Below are 16,438 nucleotides of genomic sequence, written 5' to 3' on the forward strand. Positions count from 1 at the left end.
AGGCAGGAGGAGGAGAATTCCCAATYCGGTACCAAAATTCCCAAAACCGGAATTCCAGAGTGCCTCCTATGTGATCTGGGACTGTTGGGCTGTGCCTGCGAGGGGAGATGTGAGGCTGTGTTCCTCGTTTATCAGGGACTGGCATCGCTGTAATTTCAGTGTTCAGATGCTATCGCTTCTCCTTCCCACAGGAGAAAACAATAACAAGCTCAAACACAATAGACAAACAAGACCTGCTGGGGGCACACACACACACACACAGTCACACACACACACAGACACACACACACACACACAGTCACACACACAGACACACACACACACACACACACAAATGTGAAGCCAAGGAGAAACATTTATCCAGGCTCACTAACGTCACACAGGTCACAGATGTATGTAAGTACATTAAGCCCTCTTAACTGGTTTGTGGTCTGTCCCTTATAATAGTCAAGGTTAGGGCTCTAGTAACGGATGTACCAGACGCTGAACTTAGATCAGCTGTTATGAGGAACAGCTGTGTGTTGTATAGGAAGAGAAAAAAAACACTGATCTAGGTTCAGTTGTTACGATTGTTTTTGTCCCTGGTACTACAATTCAACATGCCCCTCTGGTGCTACTGACAGCCTTGTTGAATCAGAGCTCTGCTAACTGGCTTCTATACATTTCTGGAAGGCATGCATTTGTTATCAAATAGCGCAAACTGCTGGACATTGTCTGAACTGCAGGAGGTTGAGTTGTGCAGTCAGAGAGCAGTGGAAGTGGAGGAGAGTAGAGAGAGACACCCAGCTGAGTTCTGGCTCCAGGCCCAGTTAACTCTCCCTGTCTGCCATCCTGCCAGTCTGGACCACACCCTCTTACATCACACACATAACACACACCTTTCTGTCCGTTTGGACTGGGCCCCCACCACCACCAATACCACACCTCTCTATCCTGCTGTGTGGCATCCTGGCAAATCAGAACTTGAGAAGACCACACAAACATCCTCTTCCTACACTTCACACAACCATGCTATAATGCCCACCCTAAGGACATGTGTGCCATTCTAACTCGGACAAGGCTTACTTTCTTTACTTACGGAGACATGGGGAGTTCAGTTTCGTTTATTAGGATCTTCGTCAGATACTGTACGTGAAGCAGCTACTCTTCTTGGGGTCCACATAAAACGTACAAATACATGACAAAGTGCAAAACCGGTGTAGACAAGAGCAACATAAGATATGACATTTTATAATAGTTATATGTTGGAAAGACACCAAGAGACAACAGAAATACTGTTTACACACTATTCATGTATTGTATCGTCAGAATGTAGTCATACCCCTTGACTTATTCCACATTTTGTTGTGTTACAGCCTGAATTCAAAATGGATTAAATCTATGTCTTTTTCTCACCCATCTACACACAATACCCCATAATGACAAAGTGAAAACATGGGTTTAGAAATTTGTGCAAATGTATTAAAAAAGAAATATGGGTACATCTCATTTACATACTGTAAGTATTCACACCCCTGAGTCAATGCTTTGTAGAAGCACCTTTGGCAGCGATTACAGCTGTGAGTCTTTCTGGGTGAGTCTCTAAGAGCTTTCCACACCTGGATTGTGCAACATTTGCCCATATTTTCTTTTCAAAATTCTTCAAGCTCTGTCAAATTGCTAGTTGATCATTTTCAAGTGTTGCCATAGATTTTCAAGCAGATTTAAGTCAAAACTGTAACCCTACCACTTAGGAACATTCACTGTCTTCTTGGTAAGCAACGGCAATGTAGATGTGGCCTTGTGTTTTAGGTAATTGACCTGCTGAAAGGTAAATGTATCTCTCCGTTTCTTGTGGAAAGCAGACTGAACCAGGTTTTCCTCAAGGAATGAGCCTGTGCTTAGCTCCATTCCGTTTCTTTTTTATTCAAAAAACCCCCAATCCTTAACAATTACAGGCATACTCATAACATGATGCAGCCACCACTATGCTTGCAAATATGGAGWGTGGTACTCAGTAATGTGTTGTATTGATATTGTCCCAAATATAACACTTTATGTTGAGGACAAAAAGTTATTTGCTTTGCCCACTATTTTTTGCAGTATTACTTTAGTGCCTTGTTGCAAACAGGATGCTTGTTTTGGAATATTTGTATTTTGTACAAGCTTACTTCTTTTCACTCTGTCAATTAGGTTAGTATTGTGGAGTAACTACAATGTTGTTGATCCATCCTCAGTTTCTCCTATCACAGCCATTAAACTCTGTAACTGTTTTAAAGTCACCACTGGCCTCATGGTGAAAACCCTGAGCAGTTTTCTTCCTCTCCAGCAACTGAGTTAGGAAGGACGCCTGTATCTTTGCAATGACTGTGTGTATTGATACACCATCCAAAGTGTAATGAATAACTTCACCATGCTCAAAGGGATATTTAATGTCAGATCTTTTTATTTTACCCATCTACCAATAGGTGCCCTTCTTTGCGACGCTTTGGAAAACCTCCCTGGTCTTTGTGGTTGAATCTGTTTGAAATTCACACTGAGGGACCTTACAGATAATTGCATGTGAGGGGTACAGAGATGAGGTAGTCATTCCAAAATCATGTTAAAACACTGTTATTGCAAACAGAGTGAGTCCATGCAACTTATTATGTGATTTGCTAAGCAAATGTTTAATTCTGAACGTATTGAGCCTTACCATAACAAAGGGGTTGAATACTTATTGACTCAAGACATTTCAGCTTTTCATATTTAATTAATTTAGAATTTAGATTTACACTTTGACATTACGGGATATTGTGTGTAGATCAGTGACCAACAAATCTCAATTTAATCCGTTTTAAATTCAGGCTGTAACACAACAAAATGTGGAACAAGTCAAGGGGTGTGAATACTTTCTGAAGGCATTGTATACATATTCATATTCGTATATACAGTACAGTTAGATTAGAGCTTTAGAAAGAAGAGAGGTGCTGTATCTGTTTTTAAAGCTATACTTGTTTTTTGTCTGAATAACTTCTGGTGGCAGAGCATTCCACGATGACATGGCTCGATAAATAACTGAACGACCCATTAACTCTGATTCTGGTTTGGGTACCGTGAAGAAACCCATAGTGGCGTATGTATGTACAGTATGTGTGTATGTTTGAAGTGTATGCAAATASATTATATAAGTGGTTAGGTATTTTCAACACGCAAAGACTAGAAGAGAAGTAGTCAACTTCTCCTCAACCCTCAACCATGAAAGACTATCATGCATGTTGTTGATGTTAGTTCTGTGTGTGTAGTTAAGGGCAAGGCGTGCTGTTTTGTTTTGATCCAGCTGCAGCTTTGCTAGGTCTTTCTTTGCTGCACCTGACTATATTACCAGACAGTAATCAAGARAGGACAAGACCACAGCCTGAACAACTAATACAGTTGATCTTTGTGTCAAAAACTCAGAACACCTTTTTATAACAGACATACCACTCCCCAACTTCACAACAACTTTGTCAATATCACTTGACCAGGACAACTGACCACCCAATGTCACTCCTAGGAGTTCAGCTTCTTCAACTTGTTCAATGGTCACACCCTTTACGCACAGCTCCAGTTGAGGTTTAGGTCTAAGAGACTGCTTTGGACCAAATACAATGCTTTTGGTTTTTGATGTATTTAAAACCAGTTTATTGTTAATTACCCATTCTGGCACTGACTGTAACTCCTTGCAAAGAGTCTCAGTGAGCTCACTGGCTGTAGGTGCTGATGTGTAGAGTGTGCAATCATCGGCATACATAGTCATTTTATCTTTGTGTAAGACAAGTGGAAAATCATTTGTAAAAATAGAGAAGAGTAATGGCCCAAGGCAACTCCCCTGAGGGATACCACACCCTACATATCTGATATTAGAGAAACTTCCATTGGAGAACAGTCTCTGAGTTCTATTGGATAAGTAACTCTCCAACCATGTGATGGCAGGTGATATAAAGCCAAAACTAGTGAGTTTTCTCAAAAACAAATTATAACTAAAACATCAAAGGCTGCACTGAAATCTAACAATAAGCTCCAACTATCTTATTATCCATTTCTTCTAGACAATCATCAGACATCTGAGTCTGTGCAGTATACGTTGAGTACCCTTCTCTAATGCATGCTGAAAGTCAGTATGTAACTTATTCTTTGAAAATAGCATTGTATTTGTTCAAACACAATTTTCTCCATCAGTTTACTAAGAACAGGCAGCAAACTGATTGGGCGACTGTTAGAACCAGGAAAAGGGGGCTTTACTATTTTAAGGTGGTGGAATTACTTTAGCTTCCTTCCACGCTTGTGGACACACACACTCCTTTAGGCTTTGGTTAAAGACATGCCAAATAGGGTTGGCAATACAGTCTGCTACCATTCTCAATAGTTTCCTATCTAGTTTGTCTATACCCGGTGGCTTATCATTATTGATGCGTAACAATAGTTTTTTCACCTCTTCCACACAAACTTGACCGAATTCAAAAACAGCAATCCTTCACTTTCATTATTATATCTTCAATACACAAATATAATGGTTCACTGTTCAATGTTGTCATTTCACTTCTCAGTTTGTCCACTTTACCAGTGAAATAGTCATTGAAATGATTGGCTATATCAAAAGGTTTTATTATAAATTACCCATCAACTTCAATGAACGATGGAGATGAATTTGGCTTTCTGACCATAATATCATTACAAAGAAAATCCATTGTTTTTTATGTAATTTATCTTGTTTTGGTAATACAATTATTCTTGGTCACAAAATGTCTCAATTGACAGTATGTCAACCAATCAGCTGAGCAGCCTGACTTGTTTGCCAGCTTTTTGGCATAGGTTCTTTGAACCACAATTTTCCATTTCATCATTGATCCAGGGGGCTCTGACAGTTCTCACAGTTAGTTCCTTGACAGGTGCATGTTTGTCAACAATTTGCAATAATAATTTGACAAATACTCRAAGTACTGCATCTGGATTCTCCTCCTTATACACATCAGACCACTCATGGACACAGAGAGGTATACACAGACAGGTATATACACAGACATACTTACACACGGCAGGCAGTGACACACAGGTTAGCCCTGTCTGGACCGAGACAGCCAGACACAGCAGCCCCACTCAGATTAGGTTACACTCAATAAAGACGGTATAGAGACACACACCATTTAATATAAACTCTTCTGTATGTGTTAGCATAGTATTGGCGCTAAGCTCTTAAAAGCACCTTTTGCACTCTGTTTTAGTGGTGTAAAAATAACACAGACAAGAAATAGCATCAGGCTTTATTTTTCTAAGACGCTGGGCTGAGACTCTGCTGCTAAGCAGGAGTCATCTGATATCACTAAACTAACACTGCTTACAAGGCCTACTACAGAAACAACAAAAACTCTTGAAATAACAGGAATAATGAGAACCCTTTATACAGGTTTTATAGGAATAGGTTAATAACAAGTATAGATGGTTTATAAATCTGAAATAACTCATTGGTTACATAGCGAGTACATTTTTATGGCTCCACTGTTCATAAATGAACTGACGAAATGTTGCAGCCCCGGATACCATCAATGAAAAGCGTACTTAACCTTCCATCCCATTTCAGTCGTAGAATCAAGTTCTGCAACAAAATGACCAACATAAATATTACCATTGACTGTATTTAACAGTGGAATAACAATATTGGATAAGATGCAGGTGGGATATACAGTAGATATCACACAAACTCATTGAATAACCAGTTTATTCATTGTTTCTTTGTTACATAGAATATCTACGTGTTGAAAAATATAGATCTATACAGAACAAATATATAAATGCAACATGTAAAGTGGTCCCATGTTTCATGAGCTGAAATAAAAGAACCCAGAACTTTTCCATACGAACTAAAAACATATCTTTCAAATTTTGTGCACAAATTTGTTTACATCCCTGTTAGTGAGCATTCTCCACCTGACATGTGTGTCATATCAAGAAGCTGATTAAACAGCATGATTATTACACAGGTGCACCGTGTGCCGGGGACAAATGGTCACTCTAAAATTTGCAGTTTTATCACCCAACACAATTCCACAGATGTCTCAAGTTTTGAGGGAGCGTGTAATTGGCCTGCTGACTGCAGGAATGTCCACCAGAGCTGTTGCCAGAGAATTTCATGTTAATTTCTATACCATAAGCTGCCTCCAATGTTGTTTTTGAGAATTTGGCAGTATGTCCAACCGGCCTCGCAATCGCTGACCACACCAGCCCAGGACCTCCACATCCAGCTTCTTCACCTGCAGCATCATCTGAGACCAGCCACCCAGACAGCTGATGATACTGTGGGTTTGCACAACAGAAGAAGTTCTGCACAAACTGTCAGAAACCGTCTCAGGGAAGCTCATCTGCGTTCTCGTTGTCCTCACCAGGGTCTTGACCTGACTGCAGTTCAGRGTTGAAACCGGCTTCAGAGGACAAATGCTCACCTTCGATGGACACTGGCACGCTGGAATGGTGTGCTTTTCACAGATGAATCCCAGTTTCAACTGTACCAGGGAGATGGCAGATAGCGTGTATGGTGTCATGTTGGATAGCGGTTTGCTGATGTCAACGTTGTGAACAGAGTGCCCCATGGTGGCAGTGGGGTTATGGTATGGGCAGGCATAAGCTGCAGGCAACAAAGAAAATTGCATTTTATCGATGGCAATTTGAATCCATAGATACCTTTTTGAGGTCCTGAGACCCATTGTTGTGCCATTCATACACCGCCATGACCTCATGTCTCAGCATGCTAATGCTCAGCACCATTTCACAAGGACCTGTACCCAATTCCAGGAAGCTGAACATGTTCCAGTTCTTCCATGGCCTGCATACTCAAGATGTCACCCATTGAGCAAGTTCGGGATCGACAGCGTGATCCAGTTCCCGCCAATATCCAGCAACTTCGCACAGCCWTTGAAGAGTGGGACAACATTCCACAAGAGACAATCAACAGCCTGATCAACTCTATGCGAAGGAGATGTCTCACCGCATGAGGCAAARGGTGGTCACACCAGATACTGACTGGTTTCCTGATACCTTTTATTTTTTTAAGGGTCTGTGATCAACAGATGCATATCTGTATTACCAGTCATGTGAAATCTATAGATTAGGGCATAATTTATTTATTTAAATTGACTGATTTCCATATATGAATTGTAACTTAGAAAAATCTTTAAATTGTTGCATTTATACATTTTATTAGTGTAGAATACTAAGAGTTGTGCCAAATACCATAACTTTTATTTCAAAGGAATTGAGTGCAGTGATAACCTTTTGGAGTGATACATTCCATAGACAGACTATATTTGGCAGTGGATTAGCATTTTTCAGACAGAAGGAAAACATAATAGCAAAGTAAAATTGTAGCCTAGCTTTATGCTCAAACATCACTCTTTTTCATGGTCACAAGTAGGATTTATTGTGAGTAGAACTAGGAGGACATATGAAAGGAACATGTTTCTCTGTAAGAGGTTTATTTTTTACCGTATATTTTACAAATAGAAGCACAAATGTTCATAAAACTCTCGACGACAGCCGTTTGAAGTACTCGGAAGCATGTATGCCAGAACCACATGATGGCAGGAGGACCTTGTCCATTTATCTGAAACCACACAGAAAACACATTCAGAAAAAACAGGATGAAATCAAAACACCCAACCAAAATGTCACAGTAAATGTGGGGGAATAATAGGGTTTCTAAAAACACAGGATACATGATCGAACACACTAGGCCCTAGATGGAGCTATTCCATTTTAAGACTGCAGTGGGATGGTTTTCTGGACACAGATTAAGCATAGTCCTGGACTAAAAAGCACTTGCAACTATCTCCTTTGAGCATAGCAAAGCATAGCACATGTACCCTAGGGGCTGTTACCTACAATCACATGATTTATGTCCTGGTATCAACATGAGGGATTGGAGTAATAAGGTCGACAGAAAATAATAATTAGTGAACAAACTTAAAAAGAAGTCTAAATATTTAATAATGACAGACAATGGGTGGGCTCATGCAAGGAGTCAAATTGGGGATATTTTCAAAGGTCTAGGTAACGAATCAAGGTTAAGAATGAGTGGGGATGAATGTGTGTGAAGAAAAACATTACTGTGAGGGACAGATCAAACACCAAGGGGAGACAACCAATGTGTGAGGGAGAGTGAAACAGAGCAAGCGAGAGGGAGATGGGCAGAAAGAAGCTGACCGTGTGAACAGTACTCACAGGGCAGCAGCTCCGGAGATGATCTCAATGAGCTCCTTGGTGATGACAGCCTGCCTGGTACGGTTGAAGGTGAGGGTCAGCTTGTCAATCATCTCAGCTGGAGGGGAGAGAACAGAGCCAGGGTTGATATGAATCTGAGAACAAAGCCATCACAGTGCAGCCACACAGACCTGGCAACCAGATTAGCTGATATTGTAATATCAACGGCAACCCTAGAGGCATTACACTAGGTCAATCAAGCAGTAGAGGGAGACTGAGGAAGATGATCACAAAGGACTACGGCTACTGTGTGTGCTATGAGGAAGGCAGGACGACTACAACTTAATAGACAAGTATGGATGAGTAGTAAGCCAGTTGTTAGAGGCAGCGGCTGAGGAGGAGATGCTCACAGGCGTTCTTGCTGGCGCTGTCCATAGCGGTCATCCTGGCACTCTGCTCGCTGGTTGTGGACTCCTTCATGCCAAAGTAGATGATGTTGATCAGGGCAAACTCCTGGTAGTTCCTCAGCACGTCAGCATCAATGTCATCATAGATGCCCATGTTCTCTGTTACAGGAGAGGAAAAAGAAGACATATGATGTCAGTTGGCCATTTTGTGGGGCATACATCTTTAACCCCCCTTAGAGTCGATTGACGTACAAGCGCATCAACCTAATTAACAAACAAAAAAACATCCAAATCTGTGAGTACGTTTTTTTGCATTGGGAGCCACCACATCCGCCGATGTAGCACTTCCACATCTGCGGTGAAAGGTGGCAGACCATGAGCCATCCCGAAACATCGGTCTTCTCGTGAAAACGTCTGTAGCGTCCAAACGGTTTGGCCTAAAAACTATTATGACCACTCTGGAAAGGGGACTCTCACAAACACAATGGTGTCTTCGTTTTCCTCGATCAACCCCACAAATGTCAGGAGACTCGTCTGAAGTAGGTACTGTCCATGTGCCAACTTCTGTTTGGGAAGGAGCGAACCGTTTGGGCTATAAACTAATAGGACCCCCACTGCTGAAAGGAGATTCTCACGAACCCGATGGTGTTCTGTTTAGCTCTACAACCCCCACAAGTGTCACGGGACTCATCTGAAGGTAACCGGTACCGTTTGTTTTTTTTTACAAATGGAAGTATAAAGGTCGTTTTGTGCCTACCCTCCAAAAAAGGGGTTAAATGTGTGTACACATGTTGTGTGTGATATTTTTATATACCTCCTAGATTTAGGACAGACACTTCAAAACCTAGTTGCTTATGATTTCTTTTTGGACTGTCCTTTTTGCCATGTATGAATGTGTTATTCAATGTGTTTCCATGGGCTTTAATAGTAAAGGACAAATATACGTATATATTGTTTTAAAACCTAAAGGGGTCTTAAAATTTTAAATCAAATTGCTAAATGATCCATAGTATAACCATCTTAAAACAATTCCATATGTCAGCTTAGCAGCACCCCCCTCCCCGACAACTTAGACTAAAGAATTAAAGCGACCTTCAAACCAATGGTGTTGTACCTGAATTAGCAACAGTATCAATGGAGAAGATGGGCTTCTCATCAGTCTTGTAGGAGATCACAGACCTGAATGAGGGGGTAAAAATAACATCCATTCAAGACTTGTTCTGATAATGGGKTATGTACTTTGAAGGATAAGGATGGGACTATCCTTGACGTGAATCTTCCCATACCAATATTGTCTCAACTAAGAAAACATTTGGAGGAGACAAGACACTGATGTGGCTGTGAAAGGAGTCCATCCATACCTGAATCTGTTGTAGATGACAGCACCCTGGTCAAACTCGTAGCCCATATTGAGCAGCTCTGTGGCGACGATGGAAGCATCGGTAAAGGTGGGGGGCTTGCGGCCCACCTCCTTGCAGCTGAGCAGCAGGTAATTGCCGTGTGTCCTGGGTGGTGGGGAGGGAATACTGTTGTCATGGTAATAAACTAAATTCCAAAGGGAACCACTAAAGTGGACCTGTTGCCGTGGGCATCATACAGTAAAGTAAAGCTGACGTGGCTGTATTTCTTCATTATCATTCTGTACCTCTGCAGGATGTTCCTCAGCTTGTCCCCCACATTGACTACCATCACCTCCTTGCCCTCGCCGGTGAGGGTGGCAATCTTGGCCTTGATGGCCTTGGCCACGTTGGAATGGACGGCGCCACAGAGACCACGGTCAGACGACACACCAATCAGAAGGTGCTTGTTGGCCACTCCCTCTGGGGCCTTGATCTCAGCCTTCTCGTACAGGGCTGGAGGACACACAGGCAAGAGAAGAGGGACCATCAACAGGTTTGTTGAACACCCCAGTCAAACGTCACAAAAGCCTTTCCAATAAGTGTGTGTGAAACAACCTTGATAGTACAGGGATGATATTCAAGAAGAGCCTGAGTACCAGGGCTAATTTAGGATCAGYTACCCTCTGTCCATGTAATCTTATTCATTGTGATATGAAAGGCTAAACTGATCCTAGATCAGCACTCCTACTCTGAGACTTTATGAATAAAGGCCCTGAAATACCCCTGCCCTCTCACTATAGTCTTAATAGAGGACCACAATAACAGACAGTCATGACCGTCACATAGAAATCATCCATTCCCTTGGACTTTAGTGTGTGTGTGTGTGTGTGTGTGTGTGTGTATATAGAGATCATGCAGAGCGAGCAATGACATACCCACGGCGCCGTTTCCATAGACACGGGCGGGCTTCAGCTGCCTCTCAGCYCGGGCATACTTAGCAGCGGCCACCATCTTCATGGACTTGGTGATCTTTTGGATGTTCTTGATGGACTTCAAACGGATGGTGACTAGAATGGGAAAGATGGATGCCACTAACTGACTAAACATTTGAGGTTCAAAAACATTGAAACACACAGCTACAATATCATCATGATTTAAAAGTTTCACTTGTGCATAAGACTTTAAAGAGGAAGCTCAAGGGTGAATGTTATGTAATACAGAGTAGTTAAAGGGATGGCAAGGTAAATACTTACTGTCCTTCAAGGTAACCATGTTCCTGACCTGCCCACTACAAAACAAACAGAATTAGCTAGGTAAATTAGAAAAATTATCATTGCAAGTTCGCAACATATTGAGCATGTCCACGTTTGGGGGATTTGCCTCCCAATACAAATAGCTAGCTACCTATAAGCGAATAAATGTTGTTAGTACAACTATACTAGCAATCACTTAACCTTATCCTAGAGTCCATGTCACCAGCTAACAGTTAGCTACCGTTATCATGTTAGGTTTATCCAGAAAATGCATGCTAACTTAGTTAGTGGGAGGGACAGTGAATTTGACAAGAGCTGAACACTGTTCTGAAAACATCTGGCGTTGCTAAAGAACCATTTAACCAACATTAGTTAGCTGTCACACAATTCAATGACATGGCTAGTTAGTTAGTAAGCTAATGTCATCTTAGCCACCGCACCGGCTGAACTTGGCCATTCACAGTGCACCACACACCATCTGCGGCCTACACCGCTGATGAGCCATGTAAAACATTGCAAGGGGTTAGCACGCCCTTGCAATGTTTTACATGGCTCATCAACACATACAACGTACATACTTGTCATATGTGTACGACAGCACAACGCTCAAAATCATGTTGTCAAAAATACGGAATTMTGCAAATAAAACGTTACCATTGTGGGAGGAACACCAACGCGCTGGTCCTGGCGAACATGATTACTTCGATGAAGGTCAGACTCACAGGACTGCGCAAGCGCACGTAAATGGCAACATGTGTACGAAAAAACAAACCTCGCGTTACTTCAAAGTGCACGTAAATTGATGACGAAATACCCACGGAAGCGGCAGATTTTTATGAGGAAGGAGAAGAGCATAACAACATTTGAACGTGTTCGAGGATTATTTCGAATTTAAATAATTGTCTTGCATATGTTTATGTAGACGATTATTATTTGAAATGGGGAAAGAGGGTTTTCTAAGCCCAAAGGCGATCGGGAATAGGATTAAAGCAAAAGGTCTTCAAAAATTGCGATGGTATTGTCAAATGTGCCAGAAACAATGTCGAGACGAGGTAAGAAAGATGGCTAGCTAAATTAGCTATCTAACGTTATATAGCGTGACGTTTGGCATATTTGCTAATAGGTGCAAGCCAAATGTTGCACGCGTCATAAACGACCTCCTCATTGGGACATAATGTAAATTAACCATGTAAYTTAGCTAGCGAGCTAGATAGACTGTATTGTCCTCAGGAAAGTAACGTTAGCTAGATCTCGATCAGGCATGTCAGAAGTTAGGCTCTGCGCACTAACGGTAACGCCCGGGACAAGAGCTAGTTAATACAATACAGAAGGTTTAACTAGCTCTCCCTTTCTGCCCGTAGAATGGCTTCAAATGCCACTGCATGTCCGAGTCCCACCAGAGACAACTGCTGCTGGCCTCGGAGGACCCCAACAAGATCATGGACAACTTCTCACAGTGAGTCAATCTGCATTTGCTTAGGTCTGGCTGTTGGTATGTCGTGTTCTGTAACACTGTCTCCAATAAATTTTAAAATGACGTGTCAATAATGGTGTGATGATGAGCCAGGGGAGATGTTCCACCAGTGGACTTACTTGCTTTCTCCTCTCTCCTCTCTCCACTCTTCCTCTCTCCACTCTTCCTCTCACCAAGGGAGTTCAAGAATGACTTTATTGAGCTGATTAAAAGACGCTTTGGTAATATTTGATTACTTCTGAATCTATATATGTGCACGCAATATTACACTAGCTACTTATAAAGAGACCGTAAGATAAACCTCGACCTGACTGAATGTCTTTCTCTCGCTCCAGGAACCAAGCGAGTGCAAAACAACATTGTCTATAACGAGTACATCAATGACCGAGAGCATGTCCATATGAACTCCACCCAGTGGGAGACTCTCACTGAATTCACCAAGTGGCTGGGGAAAGAGGGTACTTTCACGCTCATTTCTCTTAGAACGGAGGTTATGTGTGTTTGTCTGTGTCTGTCTGATCCCTGACATTGCTGTGTCTGATGACTTCTCCCAGGTTTCTGTAAGGTGGATGAGACGCCCAAAGGCTGGTACATCCAGTACATCGACCGCGACCCAGAGACCATCCGGAGGCAGGAGGAGCTGGAGAGGAAGAAGAAGCAGGACCTTGATGACCAGGAGCGCAGTGCCAAGTTCATAGAGGAGCAGGTCCGCCGYGGCCAAGGYGGCAGGGAGCCAGAGGTGAGAGAGTACCACTACTGCCCTCCTCTGACTAGGAGGACATATTACACTCTGTCTGCTGAACAYGGACTGGCCAAGGGTTCTGTTTACTAGGGATGTAACGATTCACTGATACGCATCGGCACGCGGTACAAATGTTTAAGATACAAGTGCATTGGTCCGCGGGAGCCCAAACTGATCAAAATGTAGCATGTATTGGTCAGAAAATCAATAACAAAAGTTACAAACCCCCAGTTCACTTACGTTTTTTTACAAACCCCCAGTTCCCTAACGTTTTTCCAAAAAGACCTCAAATCTTTTGTGACTGAATTTATGTCCTTTCCTTCAGTAGCTTATCTAACTAAGCATGTCAATTCATATGACAGTCATTGATCTCCAAGTCAGATAACAACTGCGCACAGAGCAGCTCGCACCCACGAGAGCCTATCCCTGATCTAATATTCATACATCTGTGCGGCACAATCAGCATTCAAATGCTTGTAAAATGGCTCTCGCAATGTCAAATCTTAGGCTTTATTAGTTGGGTGACAACCAATGTAATTTTCTGGGTCATTGTTACCAAATGCACTGTACTTTTCTTTTTTACTGGTTGTTGTTTTACTGGAGTTGTATAGGCTACTGGAGTGGACACAACTCACATCTTTCTGATTGCACAACTAACTTTTGATTGAGGCTTTTCGATTGCCAGGTTCACCATAACAAATTGTTTAAAGCAAAACCACCAAAACTATCAGTGCATTTTGTCAGTTTTACATGAACAGGTTAAAGTTGTAATTTCATAACAAGCATTTTGCAAGCCTGTGGTCGGAGCAGGAGAAGAGCAGCTCTCCTCCGTATAGTACACAACCATTCGCTTTTGAGACGGTGAAATCCAAAGCTGCGTTATATTAACTTGCTATTTTAGCTCATGTCTATTTAAAAAATACAGACATTTTACAAAATAATCAGTAGGTGAATGAGATTTCAAAAGTGAGGGGCCAAAAAGCATAAATCCCCCCCCCTCCTAATCAGATAGTGGTAGATGCTCAGTTTGCCCTCTGGCTAAGCTCAGGCGCCTACACACACCATACWTKATTRTCACGCACACACAGCTAGCTCAGAGAAGTCATCTCCGACAGATCCAGCTCAGAGGCCCCGCTCCTAAACTTCATCAGTATCAGATTTTAATTTAGAATGGAAAATAATTCAAACAAATCACACAGATTTATTTAAAACTAAAAGTTTTGTTCCTGTATCGAATCGTGCTTGAAAGGAAAGATTCACATCCCTACTGTTCAGCAAAGATACTGTTTACCTATGACATGTCATGGYCTCAAAACAATCTGTCCCTCTTTTTTTCAGGAAGCACCGGTTTTCACTGAGTTGAAACGAGAAAGTGAAGAAGAGAAAAGTATGTTTAAAAGAATATATATATATAGATAACTCACGATGATTTTGGTCAGAAATTATACCGATTACACCGTTTTGTCTGCTCATCTCTCGCTGGTTATATTTCGGATTATATTTCAGTTACCTTCAATCTGGCCAAGGGCTCCTGTTCCTCTGCGGATGGCCTATCTAAAGCCAGGTACAGTAATCTGAAGCTCAGTAAGAATGACTCACCGTCATCAATAGCAATGCAAAACAGCAAAAGTAAATGACTGTGGGGATTTCACTCTTTCACTCAGATTAACACTGTGTTTACCTCTTCCCCTTAGTGTGGCCCTGGGTCCCAGTGCCCTGAAGGCAGCAGGTTCAGGGAAAAGGAAAGATGCGCCCTCCACCTCAGAAGCCAAAGAGAAGAAGAAYTCAGCCCTGGGTGAGATCATGGAGGTACGGTAGTGTTTCCAGTACTCCCACTCAGATCTGACTTGATGCACTGTCAAGTTAACTCTGTGTTTAACACGTGCGCATGTAACCCTTTGTGAACTGCGTTATGTTCAGATGGAGGAGCAGAAGAAGAGGTCTGTGAGAGCGGACCACTGGCTGCACCCCGGCATCGTAATCAAAGTTGTTACCAAGAGACTGGGGGAGAAGTACCACAAGAAGAAAGGAGTCGTCAAGGTAACACATTAGTTCCACACATGCGTGATCATATCCAAGATGTTTGATTGGGACAGTTTTGTGTTCTAAGTAGCTTATAAGAGGTTTATAGTCAGTACGCTGCCATTGAGAAGAATATCATATGTATTTAGGCTAACAGTTCTGTGTTGTAGGAGGTGCAGGATAAATACACGGCCGTAGTGAAGATGATTGACTCAGGGGACAAACTGAAACTAGACCAGAGTCACCTGGAGACAGTCATCCCMGCACCAGGTAACCTAGTTCTCGCCACGGTTACACACACATGTCCACAGGAAATGGATCATTTGCAAACTGTACATTTGACTTGATATCTGTAATCTGGCCTGTTATTTTACCAAATCGAATAATCAAATCTGACTCATCTGTCCCACAGGTAAACGGGTCCTGGTTCTGAACGGTGTGTACAGAGACACAGAGGCCCTACTGGACTCCATAGACGAGAGAAAGTTCAGTGCCACCCTCACACTTGACTCGGTAAGGACCAGGCACAAAATGGCTCTCGTCATGCATCAGTTTCTACCGTTTGGTGGTGGAATAGATGTTTGGTATAGAAACTGCTTTGGGATGATATGAATGGTTCTTATTTTCTCATACAAGGGTGTGTTTTTTCTTCCTCAGGGTCGGATGAAAGGGAGGAGGGTGAACGGGATTGCCTATGAGGATTTCTCTAAAATGGCCTGATCTATCATGACTTCTGTTACATGACAGCGTAACCCAAGAGCCCCTACCACTGAGGCCCATCAGCCGAGAGACTCTACTGTGTCAGAGTTACTTTCTGTAAATATCCCGGAATGCATTTTCTATGGAGGTATCTCTTCCTGACTTAGCCAAGCAATGATTATGGGGGGGGGGAAACATTTTATTTTTATTTTTATTTTGTATTGTTATTCAAATGGTTCTCTACAAATACATTTAATGTTGTAATATTACTTATTGAATAAAGTTTGACCTATGAATTGTTTGATACAATG

General features: G+C 42.1%; 2 protein-coding genes across 3 annotated transcripts; one reads left to right on the top strand and one right to left on the bottom strand.

Annotated features, from left to right (window-relative positions):
* Window positions 1-7,449: 7,449 nt before the first annotated feature.
* On the bottom strand, window positions 7,450-11,948 carry atp5f1c (ATP synthase F1 subunit gamma). 2 transcript variants are annotated; one of them, XM_023967026.2, is made up of 9 exons: window positions 11,845-11,948; window positions 11,191-11,225; window positions 10,873-11,004; window positions 10,243-10,450; window positions 9,959-10,102; window positions 9,712-9,776; window positions 8,601-8,756; window positions 8,212-8,308; window positions 7,450-7,594 (listed from the first exon to the last, which is right to left on the bottom strand). In XM_023967026.2, the coding sequence occupies exons 1-9, from the start codon at window positions 11,883-11,885 to the stop codon at window positions 7,591-7,593; spliced, it is 882 nt and encodes a 293-aa protein (XP_023822794.1). In that variant the 5' UTR covers window positions 11,886-11,948; the 3' UTR covers window positions 7,450-7,590. The 2 variants fall into 2 exon arrangements, with proteins under 2 accessions (XP_023822794.1, XP_023822797.1); XM_023967029.3 differs by having other exon boundaries at window positions 8,194-8,308.
* Window positions 11,949-11,983: 35 nt separating this feature from the next.
* On the top strand, window positions 11,984-16,423 carry kin (Kin17 DNA and RNA binding protein). The gene is made up of 12 exons (XM_023967017.3): window positions 11,984-12,242; window positions 12,552-12,646; window positions 12,842-12,885; window positions 13,000-13,122; window positions 13,219-13,403; window positions 14,745-14,793; window positions 14,913-14,970; window positions 15,101-15,215; window positions 15,327-15,446; window positions 15,599-15,698; window positions 15,841-15,941; window positions 16,086-16,423. The coding sequence occupies exons 1-12, from the start codon at window positions 12,129-12,131 to the stop codon at window positions 16,146-16,148; spliced, it is 1,167 nt and encodes a 388-aa protein (XP_023822785.1). The 5' UTR covers window positions 11,984-12,128; the 3' UTR covers window positions 16,149-16,423.
* Window positions 16,424-16,438: the final 15 nt, after the last annotated feature.

The sequence above is a fragment of the Salvelinus sp. IW2-2015 genome, linkage group LG3 (assembly GCF_002910315.2).
Source record: "Salvelinus sp. IW2-2015 linkage group LG3, ASM291031v2, whole genome shotgun sequence".
In the NCBI taxonomy this organism is placed as follows: Eukaryota; Metazoa; Chordata; class Actinopteri; order Salmoniformes; family Salmonidae; genus Salvelinus; species Salvelinus sp. IW2-2015.